The sequence below is a fragment of the Odocoileus virginianus genome, chromosome 7 (assembly GCF_023699985.2).
Source record: "Odocoileus virginianus isolate 20LAN1187 ecotype Illinois chromosome 7, Ovbor_1.2, whole genome shotgun sequence".
Lineage (NCBI taxonomy): Eukaryota > Metazoa > Chordata > Mammalia > Artiodactyla > Cervidae > Odocoileus > Odocoileus virginianus.
Genome location: NC_069680.1, coordinates 24,364,403 through 24,389,083, shown reverse-complemented (window position 1 = coordinate 24,389,083; position 24,681 = coordinate 24,364,403). Strand labels below are relative to the sequence as shown.

The 24,681-nt window shown below is 48.9% G+C and overlaps 1 protein-coding gene across 21 annotated transcripts in view; it reads right to left on the bottom strand.

The window, feature by feature from the left end:
• Positions 1 to 6,958: 6,958 nt before the first annotated feature.
• DMBT1 (deleted in malignant brain tumors 1) overlaps positions 6,959 to 24,681 on the bottom strand; it is a 61,712-nt gene continuing 43,989 nt past the window's right edge. For 15 of the 21 annotated variants that reach the window (XM_070470343.1, XM_070470350.1, XM_070470358.1 and 12 more), the window contains 14 exons: positions 24,331 to 24,363; positions 23,528 to 23,554; positions 22,766 to 22,919; positions 22,265 to 22,467; positions 21,549 to 21,869; positions 21,021 to 21,047; positions 20,389 to 20,421; positions 19,240 to 19,269; positions 18,857 to 19,010; positions 17,005 to 17,213; positions 15,745 to 15,929; positions 10,238 to 10,626; positions 9,374 to 9,642; positions 6,959 to 7,516 (listed from right to left, as the gene is read on the bottom strand). In XM_070470343.1, coding sequence (XP_070326444.1) covers positions 7,350 to 7,516; positions 9,374 to 9,642; positions 10,238 to 10,626; positions 15,745 to 15,929; positions 17,005 to 17,213; positions 18,857 to 19,010; positions 19,240 to 19,269; positions 20,389 to 20,421; positions 21,021 to 21,047; positions 21,549 to 21,869; positions 22,265 to 22,467; positions 22,766 to 22,919; positions 23,528 to 23,554; positions 24,331 to 24,363 — 2,201 coding nt within the window. In that variant the 3' untranslated portion in view covers positions 6,959 to 7,349. The remainder of the gene's footprint in view (positions 7,517 to 9,373; positions 9,643 to 10,237; positions 10,627 to 15,744; positions 15,930 to 17,004; positions 17,214 to 18,856; positions 19,011 to 19,239; positions 19,270 to 20,388; positions 20,422 to 21,020; positions 21,048 to 21,548; positions 21,870 to 22,264; positions 22,468 to 22,765; positions 22,920 to 23,527; positions 23,555 to 24,330; positions 24,364 to 24,681) is intronic. The other 6 variants (XM_070470351.1, XM_070470362.1, XM_070470364.1 and 3 more) reach the window with 4 other exon arrangements.

Sequence of the window (24,681 nt, the reverse complement as noted above, 5' to 3'; positions counted from 1 at the left end):
ATATGGCTTTTATTATGTTGAGTTGTGTTCCCTCTATATACACTTTGTTGAGAGTGATATTTCTTTTTAAAAAAAACTCTCAGGAAATTGTAATCCTTTACATCCTGTGACAAAATATGCACCAAGTTCCCTTCATTTCTCTGTCAAGTCTTTCTTATAATTTATGTGAAATTATCTCATATGTTAGGTGCTAAATAAAACTCACTTTGTACTATTAGAAAAAACTCTCAGGAAGCATGGTTTTTTGAAGTAGAAAACTTGAATTGCTGTTTTTTTTGACAAATGATATTTATTGAATCAAAGAAGTAATGAATGGATGAATGAGTAAAATACTTATTTTTAAAATCTGTCTCATTATGCTTGTTTTCATAAGACCATTTTTTTGACCATGCCATACCACTTGTGGGATCTTTGTTTCCTGACCTGGGATGAAACATGGGCCCCCGCAGTGGAAGGGTGGAGTCTTAACCACTGGACAACCAGGGAAGTCCCATCATGAGACTATTTTTTAAAGCAGTTTTAGATTCAGAGCACATTTGTGGGACAGGAACAGAGGTTCCCCATATAGCCCACACTCCACATTTGCACAGCCTCCTCTTTTATCATCACAGCTCATCAGAGTGGAACATTTGTCATAACTGATGAATCAGAGTTGAAGCATCATAATCATCTGAGGTTCATAGTTTACATGAGGGTTCACTCTTGGTGTTGAACATCTATGGGTTTGGACAAAGTGTAATGACATGGATCCATTGTTATAATAACACACAGAGTATTGTCACAGGTTACAAAATCCTCTGTGCTCCACATTTTCATCACTCTCCCTTAAGCCCTACAAACCATTGACCTTTTTACAGTCTTCATAGATTACCTTTCCTAGAATGTCAAATAGCTGTAATGGTACAGTGTATAGCTTTATCAGATTGGTGTTTTTCACTTAATATGTCTTTCAGTTTCTTCCATGTGTCTTTTTGTGGTTTAGAAGCTTATTTCTCTTCATGCTAGAAAATGTTCTATTTCTGGACATATTCTGCTTTACTGCCCCATTCACCCTCCAAACGACATCTTGGTTACTTCTGAGTTATGACAACTATTAATAAAGCTGCATAATATCTGAGTGCAGATTTTCGTGTGAACATGTTTTCAACTCCTGTGTGTAAGAACCAAGATGCATGATTAGATACCGTGTGTAACTGGTATCATGTGATATTCGTCTCTGTCTCCGACCTACTTCACTTAATAGACAACCTCCAGGTCCATCCACATTGCAGCAAACGACACTATTTCACTCTTTATGGCTGAGTAGTATTCCATTGTATGTATAATGTCTCTCTCTATATGTACATATACCACGTCTTCTTTATTCTTTCACCTGTCAACCGGCATTTAAACTGCTTCCATGTCATGTCTATTGTAAAGAGTGCTGCAATGATGTATCCCTTTTAATTAGAGTCCATGTATCTTTCAAAATTACTTTTCTATGTTTATTTTTGACTGCTTCAAGTCTTCATTGCTGCGGGCTTTCTCTAGTTGTAGAGATCAGGGCTAGTCTTCATCGCGGTGCACAGGCTTAGCTGCTCTGTGGTGGCATGTGGGATCTTCCCAGACCAGAGACCAAACTTATGGCTCCTGCATTGGCAGGCAGATTCTTAACCACTGTACTACCAAAGAAGTCTCCTAGAGTGCATGTGTCTTTTCTTAATTAGAGTTTTCTCTGGATATAAGCCTAGGAGTGGGATTTCTAGATTGTATGTTAGCTCTATTTTTAGTTTTTAAGGAAACTATGTACTGTTCTCCATAGTGGCATCACCAATTTACATTCCCACCAACAGTGTAGGAGTGTTCCCTTTTCTCCACACTCTTTCCAACATTTGCTATTTGTAGACATTTTAATCATGGCCATTCTTATCAGTGTGGGGTGATAATTCATTGTGGTTTTGATTTGTATTTCTCTAAGAATTAGTGGTATTGATTCTTTTCATGTGCCTATTGGCCATCTGTGTGTCTTTGGAGAAATGTCTATTAGGACTTCTGTGTTTTTTGAAGTGAGGTTTTATTTTAAGTTACGCTGTATGAGCTGATCATACTGTCTTGGTAACTGCAGCATTACAGTAAATTTTGAAGTCAGATAGTGTCAGTCTCCCAATTTTGTTCTTCTCTTTCAATAATTTCTCATCTATTTGAGTCATTTCCCTCCACAAACAAAGTTTTCAATCAACTTGTCAATGCCCACAAAATAACTTGCTGGGATTTCAAAAGGAGTTGCGTTGAATTCGTAGCTCAATTTGGGATCTTGACAATATTGAGTCTTCCTGGCCATGAATATGGATTGTCTCTCCATTCACTTAGCTGCCCTTTGATTTCTTTCAACAGAGTTTTGTAGTTTTTCTCATATAAATCATGAAAAAGTTTTGTTTGATTAAAACCTAAGCATTTCATTTTGGGGTTCTCAAGCAAATTATATAGGTTTTATTTCAAATTTTTTGCTTGTCATTGCTAATATAGAGGCAAGCAATTGACTTTTATCTGCAAATATATAGGCAAGCAATTGACTTCTTATTCTGCAACCTTACTATGATCATGTATTACTTCCAGTAGTTTTTTTTAAACAATTCTTTCATATTATCTAAGAAGTGATCATGTTATCTGTGAACAAAGTTTATATCTTTCTTACCAATCTGAATGTTTTTTACTTACTTTCTTTAACTACTGTGTACTGGAAGCAAAACTTTTCAGTAGTCAGTATGATACTGAAAATGAGTAGTAAGAGAGGATATACTTGCTCTGACCCATATATTTGTGGGAAAGTATTGTTTCTCAGTAAGTATGATGCCAGCTGTGGGGTTTTTATACATATTCTTTCACAAGTTGAGGAAGTTTCCCTCTGTTCCTATTTTACTCTGAATACTTCTGATGGATGAGTTGAAGTCTGTCAAGTGTTTTCATACATATATTGTTCTGATCATGTGATTTTTCTTTTTTGCCTTATTGATATGCTAAAGTGAAAGTGAAGTCGCTCAGTTGTGTCCGACTCTTTGCAACCCCATGGACTGTAGCCTACCAGGTTCCTTGATTTTCCGGGCAAGAATACTTGAGTGGATGTGCTAGATTACAATAATTGAATTTTGAATGTTGAGTCAGACTTGTGTACTCACAATAGATCCCACGTGACTGTGCATAATTCTTTTTATACATTTCTGGATTCAGTATACTAGGATTTTGTTGAGAATTTGTGCCTGTATGAGTTTTATTTCAAAATATTTTTTTAGCAATATCAGAAGTTATGCTTTCAATGATACCATTGGTCACTTTTAAGATTCTTATTACAGTCTTTGCAGGAGTGTTCTTAAAAATTAATCTTAAAAAAATTAATCTAGAATGCTAGGTAAATCCATAAAGACATAAAAGATTGGTGGTTTCAGGTAGTGTTAATCTTTCAGTTGGATGGAGGGGGAGAGAGATGACTATTTATGGGCCTGAGGCTTCATTTAGGGCTGCTGAAAATGCATTGCAAGTCAACAGAGGTGGTGGTTGCCCAACATGGTGATTATACCAAATTCCACTGAAGTACACTTTAAAATGGTTCATCCTATGTTATATAAAATTCACCTTGTTAAAACGTTTCCCTAAACAAGCTAATCTGGAGTGAATATCTGCTCCAGTTGTTGATTTCATTGGCCAACATGTTTAGCATTTCATCTATTTTATGTGTTGTCATTTGGTTTCACAGGTCCATTTGGAGTGGGATGTTTTTGTGAATCTCTGTGTCTTTCTTCCTCTGCCCTGTCCCCATCCTCCATCCCCACACTCTCCTCTCCTGTCTCAGCAGTTTTACAGTGACCTCCACACGGCTCTTTCCTGGGCCGTGAGAGCAGAACCAACTGAACCTCCTGCAGAGAGACTGGGAAAGGGCAGCTCTAGTAGAGATCCGGTCAGAGATCCAAGAGCACCAGCTGTGTCTTTCTTCTGCCTCCCAAGTGGGGCCCCAGACCCAGCAGAAGATTTTCATCAGCCTCCCTTAGCTGATGGAGAAGGCAATGGCACCCCACTCCAGTACTCTTGCCTGGAAAATCCCATGGATGGAGGAGCCTCGTAGGCTGCAGTCCATGGGGTCACTAAGAGTTGGACATGACTGGGCAACTTCACTTTCACTTTTCACCTTCATGCATTGGAGAAGGAAATGGCAACCCACTCCAGTGTTCTTGCCTGGAGAATCCCAGGGACGGGGGAGCCTGGTGGCCTGCCATCTATGGGGTCGCACAGAGTCGGACACGACTGAAGTGACTTAGCAGCAGCAGCAGCCCTTAGCTGATGGGTCGTTGATGCTGATCAGTCCCCATGAGGTTGGCTGGCTCCTGGTCCTTCCAGTAGGTCCTGCTTGTGGGAGAGACAGGGGGTCCCAGCTCCCACATAACCCCTGAGCTTCATCCCACCAGCCATTAGTGTTTCATCAATGTTTCCAGGTCTTAGAAACATTGCTCTTCTATTTGAACCCACGTGAGCTTTTGATTTTTTTCCCCTATGTTATCCATATAGTCATGTATTGAATTGCAGGGAGGTTTTTACCCAAAGGCCAAGGACTGTTTCTCAAAGTAAGTGGAAAGTCACCTTTGTAAGAGCTGAAGTTGGGGGCAGTGAGGACTGTGAACCATGGCCTGTACCAGGTCAGCCAGAGGCTCCTGTGTAATTCTAAATATGAAATGACTTCGTTTTAAAACGACTGAGCCTATTTAAAGTCTTGAACATGTTTTATGTTCACTCCCAAAGGAATTCAGAACTTCCCATTGTAAAATATGTTGATATGGCATATTGACTATTTTGATTTAAAGGCACTTGGACAAAAGGCAAATCCAGAAAAACAACAATGCACACACATGCATGCTCTGACCTTTGTTTTTCTTATAAGCAGGAAATAAGTTGCCATTGTAATGCATCCCCTTTATGCCAGAAGGAAATAACATTCTTATCATCAGGACATAAAGTTGAGCCCAGAGAATTCTACACACAAAGATCGTGATAAAATAGTTCCATTTTATCCTCCCCACAAGATGTAATTACTTTTCCACAGTTGCTTCTCTTTGTTGAACCACATATAAAAGCAAGTAGGTTTCCCAATCTGGGGGTTTTTCTTTTTTTATGAAGTCTCCCCCCACATCACGTAAAACTTGCGCTAAATAAGCTTGTCTGCTTTTCTCCTGTTGAGTTGTCTGCTGTCAGCTGAAGTCACAGGCCCTGCCACATAAAACCCTGAGAGGGTGAAAGTAAACTTTGCCTCCCCTTCAAGCTAAAGTGGATTCCAGTTCAGCAGCCTTATCTCCAGGAATGGTGTCCATCTGCTTCCCCGTGTTAGAGAACAGAGCCGGACACATTACAGATGCAGTTACAAGCTGAGAACAAGTCCAGGGATGAGCCCTGGGCCTCCTCTGACTGCTTTCCATCCCCGCATATCTCAGCCCAGGGTGAGCTCAGCGCTGGGGGCTTTATGGACACAGCTTGTTAGCAAATGCCAGCTGGTCCTTCTGAAAAGGCGGACAACTCCCAAACACCTTCTTCCCTCCACAGAGAAGTCAGAGCAGGACTAGCCTCCCTTCCAGGAATCTCCTCCTGAAATGGGCTTCCTGTTAGAACTGGGTCCTAAGACTCCAGCCACCAGGGACCCTTCTCAATTAGAGACTCTTTTTTCCATTTCTCCTGCAGGTGGAGATGTCACTGTGCTATCACGCTGGAGACTGAACATGAGCGATGCTGACTCCACATCCTCAAATGGTGCTGGAAGACTGTTCAGTCCACTCTAGATGTACACACACAGGCACACACAGAGACACACATATATACCACAAAGGCCCACATGCTTTTGTAACCCAGGGTCTTGATCCCGTCCAGAGCAAAACCTCAAGTTTTCTCGCCTATCTGTTCTTGGCTCCTAGAGACCAAAATCATGAAAATGACCAGACCATGACCTGAGCCAAGGGTGGTCTCCCAAACTCTGTGTCCAGGACCAAGGTAGGTAGCAGCCACCTTGGATTCGTCACTGTGACCCGGTCTCCTGCCTCCATCTTCTTCCTGTCTGCTTTTGGTGGTTGTCATGAGAACCTAGACACCAGCTCCCCTGTAGCCCTGCTGCCAGAAGTCTAGGTTGACTAACCCTCCCAGTTTGTTGGGGCAGAGAGTGTTCTCAGGACACAGGAGAGCTGTGCTAAGCCAAGAAGTTCCCTGGAAAGCAGGGGTGAGTGGCCCCCTCCCAAACAAGAGTGATTTAAATGAGGATCCATTGGCCAAAAGGACGGAGGACAGAGATTTTATTGGCCACATGGCTAACCCTCTGCCGCAGCGTCAACCTGGCCTGCTGTCAGCCTGGTGGGAAATGCCTTCACAAAGACTTTAAAGTACACTTTAAATACACTTCTTGTATTCCCTGGCCCTCCACCAAATCCACTGTCCTTCTTGGACCTCCCAGGAGGCCATAACGGAGGAAGGGGACGTGTCCAGGGTCACTGCTGGTTTCTGTCTTGTGACCCCTTGTGAGCTCCTGGCATTTCACCCTTTCAACCCAGAGTCCCAGCTTGATGCTGCCCCAGGGCCTCAGGCCAGCCTTGGCCTCCGGCAATTACCTGCTCCATCAAGACTCATAGCAAGAAGGAAATGTCCCCAAGGCCCTTCTATAGAGGCTGTAATGGGTCCTGGGAGGGGAGGCAGGCAGATGTGGGGGTGGGTGGCAGTCTGCCCACTCACAGCCACCTTGCCTGTGAAGACCCCCAGGGGCTGTGGGTGGAAAAGGCTGGGAAACTGTCGGCCCCACCTGTCCACTGCTCGCTCCACAGTCACCTCAGCCTTGGGGCCGCTACAGTGCAGAGCCCCACGGCCATTCTCATTCCTGCTGGAGCCCCTCTACCCACCTACCAAACACGAAGAAGTCCATGCTAGGTGCAGCCCCGGAAACGAGGGACCAATCCGACACTTGCTCTGAAAAAAGTTCTTTATTCAACTTGCCCTATAACAAGGAAAGACCAAGATATATACACCCCAGGCCAAAGAATCTGGTTCCTAAAAGGTCAGAAAAGAAATTCTATCCACAAGTGCTCCTAGTGTGTAAGCGTCCAGCTGCAGGCGGGATTTTTAGGTCCCCGACCTGCTTGCCTGACATTTTGTCCCTGCGCGGAGCCTGTGTTTCGGGAAAACCTGCTCTCATCTTTCTCACCCCCCTCCTCCGTCCACCCCCACCATGCACCAGGCCAGGGTTTAACCCAGTTGTGTGGTCTGGATAGCAAGCTCTGGACACTGGTGTCCTCCCTCCTCACTCAGCTCCAGAGCACAGGGACTTGGGTCTGAGCACCGCGCATCCTCCTGCTTCACATCCTAGTGCTCGGAGGCTGGGCACGGGCCGCCAGCACTCTCCGCCCCAGTGCGAAGGCTGCCACGGCCACGACCATGACCACGAGGACTCCGGCAAACACGGTGGCAGTGTGGTAGCTCCCGTGGGTGCTCGTCTCCTCCTCTGTGCCCACCACCTGCCGGTCTGGGAAGGAGAGAAGACTCGGGGTCAGGATGAGCCCAGCAGGGAAGGAGAAGGGGAGACAAGTGAGGGTGGGGTGGGGGGGGCTCCCAGGGCAGGGTGATGGCAATCAGAACCATCTGATTTTGGTGGCTGGGAAAAAATTTTTAAAAAACCATTTGGTGGGAGGGAAAAAAATAAAGGGAGAGAGGAGTGCTTTTCAGGAAACTGAGGCCAGATTCCCCCCAGAAGGGCAGCTGAGTGTCAGCCCTGGGAGATTTCACAGTGTCTTGTCAGCTCCCAGAAGCAGCGAAGAATGCTAAACAGAAGGGCAGAGATGGCCTTTGGCATAGTCTCTCTGGCTGAAGGCTCTTAATGGATGTGAAGGGAGGGAGTTGGGGCATTTGACCCCATCTGGGAATGGCTACAAAGGTCCCAGCAAGAGGGCGAGACACAGGTCTTAAGCTACTGCCTTGTCAGTGGGAATAGAGAGAGAGGAGAGACAGGAGCAGTGCCCCATTGGCACCCTTTGCCCAGTCCCTGCCCCGCCTTCCTTCTCTCTGTAGCTCCATCCACCCCAGCGGGTGACCTGCGATGGAGTTGTGTCTCCTGCTGGAGCTGCAGGGGTTTTGATCTATTTAGTTCTATCTCCTGGCACATAATAGACCTTCCAGAGATGATCTTCCAAAGATCACACCAGTCCACCCTAAAGGAAATCAACCCTGGGTGTTCACTGGAAGGACTGATGCTGAAGCTGAAGCTCCAATACTTTGGCCTCCTGATGCGAAGGGCCAGCTCATTGGAAAAGACCGTGATGCTGGGAAAGATTGGATGCAGGAGGAGAGGACGAGATGGTTGGATGGCATCACTGGCTCAGTGGACATGAGCTTGAGCAAGCTCTGGGAAATAGAGAAGGACAGTGCCTGACATTCTGCGGTCCATGGCATCACAGAGAGTCGGACATGGCTGAGCACCTGAACAGAAACAACAAAGATGCCCGGAATGCTGAAAATATGAGGGGAGAGCCTGGAAGCAGCCAGACAAGGGGAGGGCCTGGGTCTGGGCCCTGGGAGGGACGGAGATGTCATAGAACCTCTGTGAGGAGGAGCCTGTGTCTGCAGGGGGTTTGTGGCAGCTACTGCTGCCCCATCACTAACGCCACCACATTTGTTGACCTGGTCCAGCCTGGACCAGAAATGGTGGGAATCCCTCTGCAAACATTTCCTCATCCACACCCACAACAGAACAGCACAGCAGGGGAACTCTGCTCCCCTTTCTAGTTGCAGAAAATGGAATGGCTTTTCCAGGGTCAACCGCTGGGAGCTGTCAGAATAAACCAGTCCTGCCTGGGTCTACACGGCTTTGCACAGACTGTGAGGTCACGACCCGAGGGTACAGTTTGTCATCATCATAGGTAATAACGTGATCATTAAAGTTAACAATGATGACAGTGTAATAGTAACAAAGTCACTGTTCTTTGCAGCCAATGACTTGTACCAGGCAGAGGCCAAAGCAGTGTAACTAACAGTGTTTTATGTAACCCTCTCTGCAGTCCTAAGAGGTAGGACAAAATCAAATGTTTTTGTTTCATGGATGAGTGTGAGATTGGTATTCAGAACCCACAGGATAAAGGTGTCAAGTGTTCTGTGTCCCGGATTAGAACTGTCTTGATGGAACCCCCACACATGCATCCCCCCACAGCCCAGAAGCCCTTGGAAGAAGATGGGAACCAGGTCTAGTTCAACTCTGTATCAGCTCCATGTCATATAGCACAGGTGCCCTATTCAAGGGGAACTAGGACACCCACGGAAGCAGCCTGAGTCCCTGTGGCTCATGGCCCGGGGCCCCAGCAGATGGCGGGGTGAGAGGGTGGCCACCTACCCAGGTTCCTCTTCCGGGGGGAGGGCTGCAGCTGGATGGGTCCCAGGACGACGTCCACCTTCTCCTGGTAGGAGCCCACGTCCCTCTTGGCCCTCACGAGGCAGCCTCTGTTGCAGCGGGAGAAGGGGTCATGCGCCCTGCACACGATCATCTTGCACTTCAGGTACACGGAGGGGAAGCGGTTCAGGAAGTGGAAGGAGCTGAACTTGAAGCGGACGATGTTGGACGAGGGCTGGTAGTAGGATCGGTAGGTTTCGTCCTTCACACACCTGGAGGAGGAGAGGGGTCTCCGTGAGCTCTCAGCAAGGCGCTGTGCTCCTCACGCCACCCGACCAGGTGCTGAGTGTCCTCCAGGGAGGATGGAGGCCACGGGACCCCCTGCTGCCTTCACACCCCTCCCCTCCTGTGGCCCACCTGCTGGGCAGGCTCTTTGTCCACGGCCCCATCTACCCCTCGTTTAACCAACAGACTGTGAAAAGGGCTTCACTACGCTCATCTGATGGCTGAAGAAACTGGCTCAGAGAGGTGCGATTTTCTATCCAGGGTGATGCAGCCAGCATGGCGCTGAGCTGGTTTCTCAACCACAGTCTGCTTCAAAATCAATGTTGTTCCTGCTACATGCATATCTTTGGAACCATATCAAGGCTTGCCTGGAGTTTAGTCACTTGGTCTAATTATACTTTATAGCTAACCCGCTGGACGGCAACTGATGACTCCCTGAGTTCTCCAGATACCCAGAAATGATAGCCTGGCTGCTGAAGCCTGAGCTACCGGAGACCAGTCTGCCTTCCTTGCACTCTGGGCTAGCGGGGCATGAGTTTATCAGGTAAAGGCCGAAGTCCACCCCCAGAAGATGCTCCTTACCCGCTCCGGATGAGATCATAGGTCAAAGATGTAAAGTCATTGGGATTCGGTGATGCCACACAGGTGTCCACAAATAAGGCGAGGGAGGCGTTAGAACGGAGGATTTCAGCCTGAAGGTACAAATTCTGGTTTAGGTCCACAAAGTATGGGCTGCTGGTCACCGGATACAGGAATGAAGAGGATGTGTAAAAGGTAATGTTCACGTCAAAATTGCTGTATTGTATGTTCTCAACCTCGATGGTGTCGTTAGTAACGTAGATTGTGTTAACCCAGGTGTTCCGGAGCATCTTGCAGCTGAAGTGAATTTGGAGGTCCCTCTTCCTGTTGATGATGCCGCTTGAAGCAGTCGCTTTGAGGAAGTTGGAGTAGATGATGGTGTCGTTATCCACCTGGGAGGGGCAGGAGGGAAAGCAGAATCAGGCCAATGTCATCCACGAAGAGCATCTCGTTGCTGATTTGGATTAGGAGCAGACTGAAGTGATGCTGCCAGACTGCAAAATGCTCCCAGAGCCTCAGAGAGATGGGAGGTGTCTGTCTCCATGGCTACCTTTACCTGGGATGGACACACTTCCCAGCAAGATTCCCTCCTTTCACACCTCCCCTTTCCTTTGCCTCATGACACGGACCGCGAGGTTGGTGGTCCTCCCGGGAGCTGCTGCTCATGGAAGGATGAGTGTGTCCGGATGACCCCTACCCCTGCTGTATGACTAAGCTGAGTTTTGTCTCCATGGCTTGGGGCCCTTTGGGTTGTTCTGTTTTGGTCTCAGTCTTGCTGGGAGAAATCAGGGGAGGCAGTCATGAGGGAGGGGGCGGCTGGCAGGATTCGATTTCACTGTGCTGTGGGGATGCATGCAGCTATTGCAGCTTGGAGTCTGAAGCTGCCAGAGCCCGAAGCAACAGAGATCCAGAGTTATAGCCGCAGCAGGTCACTGACCTCTGGGGCAGAAACCTCCCCAGAGGCTCACAGGGGCCACAGGGTGGGCGCCATGGCAACACAGGAGCACTTCCATCACACTCTGTCTCTCCACTCCCCAAACGACAACACCGTTTCCTACTGCGTCTTTCAGGAAGCAGCAAACTCATAAGATTGTTGGTCTCTCATGCTGCTTGATGTGCCTGTGTCTTGTAAGAGCAAACTCTCCAGGGAAGAGAGTCTCACAACCTGATGGTCTGTGAGCGTCTCAAGGAAAGGGTGATGTCTAAGCATCTCTGTTTTCCCAGGGCTTGGTAGTGTTGATGATAGCATCATTAGCATCAATAAAAATTCTTGGAATGGAGGAAAGGTCCGGGGCACAGAAGCCCAGCAAAAGTACTGTGATGAAAGAAGGATGGAGCTGGCAGTAGCAAGCCCAAATGGCCAAAAGGTCACAGGTGAACAAGTGCCCCTGGAAGCCACATGGTTATGATCCTCTGGCTGCAGGTGAGGTGAGCACAAGAGGAGCATTCCCAGGTGGAGACTGGGGAGAGCTGTGATGGTCAGAAGCAAACTCATCTTTGCCTGGTACGAGCTCCCACCAGCTATGGGCACCAGCTGCAGGAATGGACACAAAAATAGTGGCCTAGATAGAAGTCCTTGTAAAACGTAAGACAACCTTACTCTTTAAAAAAAAAAAAAAAGGGAAGGGAGACTTCCCTGGTGGTCCAGTGGTTAAGACTCTGTGCTTCCAATGCAGGGGGCGAAGGTTCAAGGTTCAATCCCTAGTCAAGGAATTAAGATCCCACATGCCCTGTGGCCCAGTCAAAAAAAAAAGTAAGTTGTTGAGTGACAGTTAGTCATATACACTGTGAGGAGCAAAAGTGCATTCCTGGCCATTTGGGAGATTAGACAAGTTCCCTTCTGAAGCCAGCACTTGCACAGCCTAAATGTAATTATTCTTTCGAACAGCGTGTGTTGCAGAGGCTTTCACTCCGTGCCGAAGTGCAGAGCTCAGCTCTGAGTTAGTCCCAGAAAGACATGTGAAAAGAGAAAAGTTTAACAAGTAACTAAAGTGATTTTGCCACTAGGGGAACCTTGCCTCTTCTCTGACCTTGGTTTCCCTTTTCTCCTGTCAGAGGGAGGCTCTGGCCTGCAGGGGATGCCAGAGCCTGCACTTTGGCCTCAGGTCTGGAGAAGGACCTAGAATGGGCTCTATGCCTTCCAGTCCTCCATGGAAAATGTTACTCCCTCAGCTGTGTCTGACTGTTTGCGACCACGTGGACTATAGCCCGCCAGACTCCTCTTGTCCATGGGATTCTCTGTGCAAGAATACTGGAGTGGGTAGCCATTCCCTTCTCCAGGGAATCTTCTGGACCCAAGGGTTGAACCTCGGTCTCCTACATTACAGGCAGATTCTTTACCACCTGAGCTACCAGGGAAGCCTCCATGGGAAGTACGCTATATTTATATTTTCTTTTAAAAAATGGGGAACTTTATATTGGAGTGCCAGTGATTAGCACAATAAACCACATAAATGTTGCCATCTTGTTACTCCTTCAAAGATGAACTGAAGTGTCTTCAATTTGTACATTCACATGAAAGTGTGTTTGAATCCACATTTATCTCTGGTTTCCATGGTCAAGCTAGATTCTGAATGCACACCAAGCCACGTGGCATGCAGGTTTAGTTCTTGATCATAAGAAGCAGTTCTGATTTTAAATTAAAATTCATTATTAGACATCTGCCCAGGTGGTGCTAGGGGTAAGGAACCCACCTGCCAATGCAGGAGGTTCAAGAGAGGTGGGTTCGATCCCTGAGTTGGGAAGATCCCCTGGACTACAACATGGCAACCTACTCCAGTATTTTTGCCTGAGAAATCCCATGGATGGAAGAGCCTGGTGGGCTGCAGTCCAAGGGTAACAAAGAGTCGGACCTGGCTGAGCGACTGAGCATGCACGCCCACAGTATGCAAGGCGTAGGATGGATGGGAAGGGCAGGCTGTCCTGGCCTCTTCCACGTGGCATCTGTCCTGTGCACCCAACATTTGTCCGACACCAGCTAAACAGGGCACCTGGAGGAGATGCAGAAAGTTCCAGCTATGGATCACGCCATCCTGCCTTTGAATCTTGGCTCTGCAGCTCATGACCACATGGCCTTGAGCAAGTGGCTTAACCTCTGTAAGCCTCTGTTTCCTCTTGATTAAATGGGAATAAACGTTGTCTCAAGAATTTTGAAAGTCTCGTTGGAGTTCGGTGTCTGGCACGCAAACTAGCCATTAGTAATCTGATTATAAAGGCTTAGGCTCTGCACCAAGGGGCGTTGGCAGTGGCAAAGATGAATGAAACGTGGGCCTGCCCTGGAGGCATGGTTTGTAGAGGTTACAGGTATTTAAATAAGCAGAGAAATAAGAATTAACCTACGCAGCCCACGACCATCCAGGTTAGAAGACCAGGGCTGGCCTGTGGCTTTGGCATCTCCTAACAGAGACGAAGGAACACAGATGGAATGGCCTAGACATCAGAGGCTCTAGGCTGTACATTTGGAGCCAGGAGGGGTGGTTGCCTGTGGTGGACTGACTCCCACTGACTAAACTCAGGACAAACCAGAATCCAACATGACTGATTTGCAAAATGTATAAGCCAGGTGGACTAGAGTGTTTGCAGGGTGTGACTCATCTGTACACTTCCCTGCATTTGGCGCCTTCATGACCCACTCAGGTCCTCCACGAAGGAGATCCGATGGCAGCTGGGTGACCACAGTGGTGACTGCAGACACTTGGGCTCATCTGGTTGGCTAATCGAGTGTCCCTTGCATCTGTCACTGTCCCTTGTGACTGGAACAGATCAGGCACAGCGTCCTCGTGGTCCCTTGCCTGGCACACAGCAAATGGGCAGAATGTCGTTGGTGGCTGACAAAGCCTCTGATTGCGTGTGTCACACACACTGTGCACATTTGAGCATTTCATGCTGTGTATTTGCTGCAGACCAAAACCTGATAAAAACCTTTCTATGTGGCTCAGTGATACAGAATCCGCCTGCAAATGCTGGAGGCGCAGGTTGGATGCCTGGGTCAAGAAGATACCCTAGAGTAGGAAATGGCAACCCACTCCAGTATACTTGCCTGGGAAATCCCATGGACAGAGGAGCCTGGCGGGCTACAGTCCATGGGGTCACCAAAGAATCGGACAAGACCCAGTGACTAAGCAACAACAGCAAACCTATTAAAAGTATTTCCTCTGTGTCTGTTTCCTGACAGAAAAGATCTGGAAGTGGTTACTTAGGTGGTGGTCAAAAATTCAGAACTAGAATGGAGAGTTTGAAATAAATTTGCATAAAGTAAGTGCAACAACTCTAAGAGTGCCGTTGAGTGAGTTCTGGCAGTAAGAGGCCCGATGTTCTCACAATCCCAGAGCTCCATCTGCCCTTTGCAGGCAGCGCCCCCACCAGACTGGCCCATCACACACTGACTCTCCATTCCTAAGCTTCGCAGAAATGGAATCACAGGGCAGGGGATCTGGCATGCCTGCTTTCTCTCACTCAGAGCCACAGTTTTGAGATTCTCAGAGTCTGACGTCAGCCCTGCCACTACCTGCCTGGTTAAGGAGCCTTGGGCAACCTGCTTGACTCCTCAAGGCCCAGTCTCCCTGCTTTTCAAGCAGGATGACAATGAGGGGAGGCGTGTATCTTGTTGCTGGGGAAGTCGGGGAGTTTGACACGGAATAATCTTGGGGTCTGTCACTTGTAGGGTGACAGGATCGAGGAGTTTCCCGGGACTTAGGACTTCTCGCTAAAATCTGCTAAGTCCCAAGTCAGCCAAGATAGCCGGTCACCCTAGGTGGCGACAGCTCAACTAGGGACACCTGCAGAGGCCAGTGTATTATTGTGAAGCTAATGAAGCTCAAGGGCTTCCCTGGTGGCCCAGGAGTAAAAAGCATCTGTCTAGGTTTGATGCTTGGATGAGGAAGATATCCCGGAGAAGGAAATGGCAACCCACTCCAATATTCTTGCCTGGAGAATCCCGTGGACAGAGGAGCCTGGTGGGCTACAGTCCATGGGGTCGCAAAAGAATTGGACATGACTTTGCAACTAAACAACAATCAAGTGTAGGCATCAGCACCCCCACCTCCACCCCCGACCCCATGCGCAGGTCCTTCCAGGGTTTCAGCAATGCGCTGGCACCACCGTGTGTTTTTGTAAGATTTCTAAAAGTAAGATATGTTTGCGTTCTTTCCATGAAGGAGGCGCCCGTCCCTCTCACCCACCCCAACCTCAACCTATATAAGCTCCAGGCCCTTCAAACCCTGCAACTGCCCCTGGGAGCTGCTACTGTTCTTCCTGACCTGATGGCAGCCTGCCAGGCACCCTCTCTGCTGGACACTGTGGGAAAAACTCCCCACCGACCTGCCTTCTTTCTCTGTTTGAACGTGGCTGCAGCCACATTGTGACACCAAGGAATGCATTTATAGCCTCATCCAGATTATGTTCTGGTTATACCACAGTTATATTTTCTGGGTCCCCAGGATTCCCAAAGCAGAGCACGTGTCACTAAGAAAGCTTGCTCAGCAGGAGGGCGGGGGAAGCTCCAGACTTACCTGCTGGCTGGTGCCACAGCCAGAGTAGGGAATCGTGAATGTCACCTGGCTTGACGTAATCTGGGGCTGACACTGGTAGTTTCTGTCTGAGCCGGGAATGGCAAGGTCCCTGGCAGAGTAGCCCAAGGATTGGAGATAGCTCGTCCTCACTCTGGCTTGCATGTGATTTTGCAGGCAAAGCAGCTCTGGGGGCCAAAGGTAGACAGTGCAGTCAGTCAGCGTACTCCCGCTAAGCCCACAGAAAAAGACTGAGATGGTTGGCACATGGTCTTCCTGTGGACACAGCTCACCACCCCTCCGCAGATGCCCTGGGGCTCAAGTCAGTTCCATTCTCCTGAGACTCCTATGAGGGCATGGGGACTAGGATTCCTCTGATGGAGAAATGCAGGCAAGATGTAAAACAACAAAATGTTTTTGCCAGGTTGCCGTTTATCTTTTTAGTAGGATAGCACTTGGGCTTTGCTGGTGGCTCAGATGGTGAAGAATCTGCCCGCAATGCGGAAGACCCAGGTTTGATCACTGACTGGGAAGATCCCCTGGAGAAGGGAATGGCGACCCACTTCAGTGTTCTTGCCTGGAGAATTCCATGGACAGAGGAGTCTGATGAGCTACAGTCCCCGGCATTGCAAAGAGTCAGACATGACTGAGTGACTAACACACACAGAGTAACACTTGGGGCAACTTGCAGGGGTGTTGGGAAGTTAGCATCCTTAGCTATGGACTTAATATAGGTCCTGCAGCTAAGGGCAGGTCAGTGCTTAAAATCCTGACTGCAAAGAGAGCCAGCACATCTCCTTGCCTGGCCCCTGGTCAATCTGTACATCAGGCCATTTAACAGATCCACCCGAGGCCGCCAGCCTCTGCTGAACGTGGCTGAGAGAGCAGCTCAGACCACTTTCAGGAGTCAGCCAGACGTGCTAGGTCTCAGGACAAGGTCACAGTGTCCCACACTCTGGGAAGGCCACAAGGTCTCAAGCCAGGTGGTCCCCCTGCCCTTGGCACTGACATCTCACTGTCTTACGACAGCGTCCTCTTGCCCCCTTCTACTTCGCGTCTGCTGACCACAGAAAGGCCAACCTGCCACCCATCGGCCAGTCCTGGGCAGCCGGGTTCCCAGACCCCGTGCTCTTGGCCCCCTTCTGCCCCACACCAAGCCTTGGTGACCTGATGGGGTAGCTCTCGTTTCTCCTTCCACAGCTGCAGGATGGCTGAGCCGCCGAAGGCACTCAGAGGCGCCACCACAGGTGAGCGGGGACTTACTCGTGTTCCCATTGGAGAGACTGGAGTAATATTCGGCCGAGAACCCTCTCTTGGTGATGGAGAAGTCGCTGACGAAGCGAATGGACATGAAGTTGGACGATGAGGTGAAGGAGCCCCTTGCCCCGTCACAAACCCGGGAGAGCAGCGGGGAACTGTGGTGGGGGCCGTCATACACTTCAATGTAGTCGTAGTTACAGCCGCCTTCCAGCCTGCAGAGACGGAACGCACAGTCTGGCTTCACTTTCAACCAGGATTTGATGTCGGCGCTCAGAGATGTTATACCTCTAAGCCAGAAACTCCGACAAAATTAATTATCAAAAGGAATAGACTTTCTTTTTTTTACCGGAGTACAGTCGATGTGCAATATTACACAAGTTACTGGTGTAAATATAGTGATTCCAATGTTTAAAGGCTATACTCCATTTATACTTATTTAAAAAATATTGGCTATCCTCCCTGGGCTGTATTGACACCGTAGAGCCTTGTACTTGTTTTCTACATCATAGTTTGTACCTTTTCATCCCCTACCCCAAGAGTGCCCCTCCCCCAAACCCTCTCCCCACTGGTAACCACCAGTTCGTTAGACTTTCTTAAATCCAGTGGAGGTTCATCCTCCCATGACCTCCATACATCAGTCTTAGTCCTGCCTTTTGGGGTCATGCGTATGAAATCTACAGCTCCTCTCCTGACAGCCCTTCACATCATGTAAGAAAGAATGACATCCCACCTTCGACTTTTTCTTTGATCAAAAAGACCCCAGTTTCCCATATAATTTTTTTTAATCCATGAATTCATAGCAACAAAAACAAATAATTGAACAAATAAATATTGGGCAAGTCAGATAAGCTCTCTGCAGCTCAGATTTTTTATTTGCAAAGGTGAAATCTCCCAATGCAAGTATACTGAAGAGAGCTGTCATGAGGCTCTAACAGTATAATAGATGGAAAAATGCTTCATAAAAATGCCATAAATGGTGGTCATTGTTATTAAGATGTTGGCTCAGAACTAGTCATGGTCAACCTTCCCCTGTAGAATTTCATGAGCTTTAAGTACAATCCCCCAAATGAATTGTAATGATGAAGATATTAAAATAACATTACATCTTTTGCAAAACCTGACATGAACTTCCAAGGCAAAACCTCCCAGGCCACTGCAACCAGAAATCAAGAGAAAAAACTACTTTGTTTAGTGGTGACTATTAGAGAAAAAATGACGGCACCCCTTTCCTAGGACTCTACAAGCTACTGGTGTCTCAGTGTGGTCAGCCCTCCCCCTTGAGACGATCATATATTCCGGTGGTTCTGATGCTGTCTCCTCTGATTAAAACAAGGATCCCCACCCTTCATTGGATGAGGAACAGATAACCTAAGATCTGCCACAAGAATTTTTCCTCTTCTGCCCGAAACCACTCCCCAGAGAAAGAGGGAGTAGAGAGAAACGAGTTCAGAAAAGCTAGTGTGGTTGTTAATAGGATTCGTTCTGTTATTACTACTTCTAACAATAATCCCTCCTGTTGGGTAACATTTCCCAAGTATTTTCACATATTTCTCTTGTGACTTTCCCAGGAACCAGGAGGGGAGGGAAGCGAGTACTATAGTCTCCTCTTTTGAGGCTCAGGAGAGTTAAATGACTTCCTGAGGTTACACAGCAAAGAGGTGACAGACCTGCAACTTGACCCAGGACTCTGGTCCTGGCGTCCCCTCCTTGGCTGCTTCTACACTCGGTCGAAAATGGAACCCATAGAAGAAAAAGTGCAGTGGGCAAACATCTCTCCTGAAGTGCCAGCTATCTCCTTCTAAAATGTCTGCAAGGGGCTGACCACACATCTCCTCCCACCACCGCACACACTTACTGGACATCTCTGAAGACCACAGTCACCCGGTAGTTGTTTTGAACTTCAATGTCCCACACACACTTGGCGTTGTTGGGATAGTTCCTAGGGTAGAATGGGCTGGAAAAGTTCCCTGAAAATTGGGTCAGGAAGCCTCCGCAGGAATAATTTGCTGCTGGGACAAAGGGAGAAATGCCGATGAGCCTCAGGGTCCACTGCACAGTCACGTGGGGGAATCCCGCCGGGAGGTGCCTACACCTGGACTACCTACTGAGGGTCACTGCGGTGACCCTACAGAGAGGCCGTACTTAGGGAAGCCGCCTCCTCACTGTTCTCGTCCCTCCCCAGCGTCACCGTCATCGAGGCGAAGGGAAGGGGGACTGGTCGGGGGGCTCAGAACTTACTGGCTGGGCCGGTGAGGTTGTAAACAGGATCTGTTGACAAACAGAAAAGATAGTGATCAGTTTTCTGGCACCCTTGGTTCAGCTGCTGAGTGCTTGTCAGCTCTGCACTGGAAATATGCCAACCCCAAGTTCCCAGCGAGATGCCAGCTGCGGGACTTGCCCTTTAGCTCACAGCCTAAAGAAGAGGATGGAAAAGAGCAAATCCCAGCCTCCTGGGATGGGACTGTGATGGAGCAGAGCCCAGGAGTTGCTAGGAGCTGGAAGATTTGGCTCCTGGTCCAGACTGAGGAGGGAAAGGGGACGGGTACACAGGGAGGTGAGGCAAAAAGGTTGGAAGGGTGTTCCAGGCAGAGGAAACAGCATGTGTGAAGGAACCTAGGTATGAGAGTAGCTGGCACAATTGGGGAACCCCGATGTGGATGGAGCAGGGATGGGAAGGATGGCAGGAATCTACTCAACAATGGAAAAGAATTTGCAAGCACTAGAGATTGTCCTGAGCACTGAGGATCTGTGTCCAGATGGTGCTGAGGATTCCAGCCCCGAGGCAGGGACCGACCTTGGCATTTGATGAAGATACCCTAGCTTCCCTGCAGAGAATGGGTCAGGAGGAGGGGCAGCCTCCCCCTGGTGCTTCTGTAGGAAAGCAGGTGGTGAGGAGGGGAGGCTGGGGATGCAGAGGAAACATCTGGGGGGTGGGGGGGGCGGCAGTTTAACAGCCACTCTGAAGCAGGCTATTGGGAACTTTTGCTGATTACATACCAGGCTCCACCCAGGCTGCACTGACCTGGGACTAATGTCCCAGAGGAGGGGTAGGGCCTACACAGTGGGAGACTTCACCTAGACACTGACCAGAGATCCGAATCTTAGGATGACCAGCTGATTAAAGGACAATAAGAGCCTGGAGAGAGGCCCAGCCCTCCTGGGGTTGGGACATCAGCTGCAGAGACGCCATGTGGCAGGAGAGTCAGGAGCGGAGACCTCACTGGAGACTGAGTGCCGGGACTGCAGCCCGGAGACCGGCAGCCAAGCCTAACCCTAACCCTAACCCTAACCCTAACCCTAAACCCTAAACCCTAACCCTAACCCTAACCCTAACCGGGGAGAGGAAACCCAAGGCCTGCGGGTCAGGTGGGAAAATGCGATACTTACTCTGAGTGGTTGTAGTTGTTGGGGGCTGCCAATCTAGAAAGAAAAGCAAGTGATTTTAGGATATTGCTGGATCATTTTTTAATTCCATACTCAAGAGTTTGATGGAGAAAATAAATCATTCTCCTTACTCAGGACTTCTCAGAGACTTGATTATACCAATTTGCACTGTGTCTAGTAAAAAGTAGTTAGAGAACACAGCACATCCAAACATATTTGCACCAGATATTTTCCTTGTGTCATAAAGACCATTTGGGGAATTGCTCTCAACATGAAGGATTATTTAACAGATAAACCTCTGTAGGGCTGCTATTCGGTCATGGTTCTATGATGGTCACAATTCTGCATGGCATGAATGGGACACTTATTTTCATAGAAATGATCAGAGGACCTAATCCTCTCCCCTCCCACAGCCAACTGTATCAGCACAGACCCCAGGAAGTGACAGGGAACCAGAGGTCCCTCCAGGGAGACCTGAGTGACAGCCCAGGTCTTAGGGACTCAGCTGGTCACTGAACAGCCTCCAGAGTCCTCGGAGGGAAATGATTCCCCTGGAGGAGGCTGTTCTTCTATTGGAAACCTGAGAGGCGGAATACCAGAGAGGAATCTGGCTGAGTGGGGCTGCATGGACTCACGTGGAGTGGAGGAGTTGATCTGTGCATCTGCAAGAAAGAGGAAGCATGATCAGCCTCAGCACCAAGTTGTTATTGCTTAGAGGCTAACTCATCTCAGACACTTTAGGGGCCCCCTGGACTGTAGCCTGCCTGGCTCCTCTGAACATGGGATTCTCCAGGCAAGAATACTGGAGTGGGTTGCATTTCCTTCTCCAGGGAATATAGTAGACCCAGGGATCAAACCAGGATCTTCTGCTTTTAGGTGAATTATTTACCCTCTGACCCATGAGGGAAGCCCATAAAGCAAATGGGAGAATAATGATAAGCTGGATACCAGCTGAGTGTTCAGCACAAGGACCAGAGATCAAGTGGCCTCTGCAAGGTCTCCTGGAGTGCACAGGTCAAGGGGAACTCTGACAAGCTCCTGCCCACCGCCACGCCCTGAACTAGCCACAGACACCATCAGTCACTGGCCTCCAGTTTCCACTGCTCCAGTTTCCAAAAGCCCCGAGGTGAAAGGAGCCTTCCACATACGACATCACCCAATACCTGAGCAAATGACTCCAGCATCTTCATAGTGGCCACAATTGTGGGAGAACCAGCCTCGGTTCCGGCACTGCCAGAGGTTAGCCTCTGCCCCTGAGCACGCCACGTCGTCCAAGGTGATGGGGCCAGAGCCAGAGCCAAAGTAGGCATTTCCTGGGGCTGAGACTGCAGATCCACAGCCCAGCTGTCTGCACACCACCTGGGCATCTTGAATGTCCCAGTTGTCATCACACACTGTTCCCCACTGGCCACCATGGTAGATTTCCACACGCCCAGCACATGTGGGACGGGAGGAGTTCCAATTCACCAATCTCAAGCTGACATCTGAAAGACACACGCTCTAAGAGGTGATGACCCCATCCCCCAGCAAACACCCAAAGCCAATTAACCCCTGGTTCTTTCCCCATCCCAAAACCCACCCAATGACACTGATCAGTGAGTGAACAGCTACACGATCCACCTGGAAGGAGCTCCTGACATCACAGAGCTCAGATCCCTCATTCTCCAGATGTATTCTTTTCCGTATCCACTTCCATATTCTTCCCACACAGTTTATCACAGGTCACAGAATAGAGCTCCCGGTTCTCTACAGTGGGACCTTGCTTATCCATTTGATATGCAGTAGTTTGCATCTGCTAATCCCCAAATCCGCATCCACCCAATCCCCAAACCCCATCCTCTTGGTAACCACGGATCTTTTCTCTATGCCTTGTACTCACCTCTTGGAAAGGAGTTATACCAAGCAGAAAAACCAGTGTTTGGGACACTGCCGTCACTCCGAAATCGAACAGTCAATCGGTTGGAATGAGAAGTGAATATTTCCCTGGTGTAACGACAGATTCTCCTCGCTGAGGCATTGCTGCTCAGTGGTCCATTAAGGATTTCAACATAGTCATAACTGCAGCTACTGTGTGTCTCCAACCTGTATGGAAAAGGGGATTCATGTCAACATCAGAATGTCCGCTGCTCATAAACTTTGTAGATATTTTGGACTTTATGAGAAATGCCCTTGAATCTAAGATCTTCTTCTTGCTCTTCCTTAATCAGATCAAGGGACTGCCCAGTATAGAGACTGATACTTCCTGGTGGGGATCAGAGAAACGTGAAATGTAGTCCATGGGACCTGAGAGGGGAAGGCCTCCCAGCCCAGGACCCCACTCAAACCACAGGGTGGTCCATGGAAGACGCCTCCTTCTCCAGGTGGCCTGGGGGTTACTTACTGCAGACTGTCGAAGCCCAGGTTTATGAGGTAGCCGGGGTTCACTTGTATTTCCCAGACACAGTTGGCATTGTTGGGGTAGTATCCAGGGTAGAATGGGCTGGAAAAGTTCCCACTGGCACTGAAGAAGAAGCCGCCACAACCTGGAAAGGAGCCTGCAGAGCGGAGAGAGAGGAACATCCCCATTGTGGCGGGTCTCCGGGGGTGCTGGGACAAGAGATCGTCCTCCGGATGAGTGTCCTCAGGAAGTCCTTTTCCCCCCTGCAGGACTTCTCAGAGCCTTGACCGTTCCCACCTACACGGAGACTGGCCTAAAGGACGGGCGTCCGCAGCAGCACGCCTTTCCATCTTGGGCACCAGGTGTTTTCAAGGCGCCATAAAGATCATTTGGGGGTTATTCTCAACGTGCAGGAGTATTTAACAGATGAAGGTCTGTAAGGCTGCTTTTGAAAATGGTTTTGAGAATGGTCACAGTTCTGCATGGCATGAGCGGGACACTTATTTTCACAGAAGTGATCAGAGGTCCCAGTCCTCTCTCTCACACTGAACAGGCACAGGCAGCAGGATGTGGCAGGGGACCAGAGGTCTCTCCAGGGAGAGCTGAGTGACAGCCGTGGTCCTGGGGACTTGGCAGGTCACTGAACAGACTCGAGTCCTCAGAGAGACATGACTCCCCAGGTGGCGTCTGCTCTTCTCCTTCTGGAAACCTGATAGGGTGGAATCCCAGAGACACACCTGGCTGGGTGGGGCTGCCGGGACTCACCTGGAGTGGAGAAGTTGATTCCTGGTCCTGCAAGAAAAAAGGAAGCATGATCAGCTTCAGCATCCACGATGGGCTGCAATGAACCCATCAGTTTCCTGAGAGAGATGCTGAGTGCCTGGCCCCTCCATGGCCAGAGAAGGGCAGCCTAGAAGTTGTACCAGGGAGCTGAATAGGAAACATCAATCTCACATATCTATCTTCACAAACAACAGCAAATATTGGGGCGATTTCACTCTTACAAACTTGACGTCCCCTCCTCGATGTGAGGGACTGACCTTGACATTGGGTGAGAATGAGCATCACTGAGAGAATGGATCATGGGGGTGGGGCAGCCTGAAGCCGCTGCTGCTGTAGGGAGCCAGGTGGTGAGGAAGGAAGGATGGGGATGCGGAGGAAAGATGTGGATTGGGGTGGGGCAGTGAGGGGTGGTTCAGTGGCAACTCAGAAGCAGGCTGTTTGGAGCCTTTGCTGGTGACACTGAAGCAGAGTCCATCCAGGCTGCACTGACCAGGGACTAGTGTCCTAGCGAGGGGTGAGACCTAACCTGGAGGTCAGCATCATCAAGAGTCTGACCAGAGATCTGAATCTCACAGGTCAGAATAACTAAGGACAAAAAGAGCCTGTAAAGAGGTCCAGCCCTCCTCGGGTTAGGACATCAGCTGTGGGGACATCGCATGGCAGAAGTCAGGAGAGGTGACCTCATTGAAGGATGAGCACCCTGACTGCAGCCTGGAGACCAGCAGCCAAGCCTGGGGAGAGGAAACCCAAGGCCTGCGAGTCAGGTGGGAAAATGTGTTACTTACTCTGAGTGGTTGTAGTTGTTGGGGGCCACCAGTCTAGAAAGAAAAGGAAGTGATTTTAGGATGTTGCTGAATAATTTTAAAGTCCATGGTCATCACTTTGGTGGAGAAAGTAAATCCTTGTCCTAACAAGGACGCCTCAGAACCTTGACTATTCCCACCTACAGTGTAACTGGCCACATGTGCTAAGTAGAGAGAAGTTCCCAGCTTATTCAGCAGCAGATATTAACACTGTAGCCTAAGGATCCTTTTGGGAATTGCTTTCAACCTGAAGGAATGGCTTAACGGATAGACATTCGTGAGGCTGTTACTAGGCCATGGTTCTAAAGTGGTTGGCATGACAGTTCTGCTTGC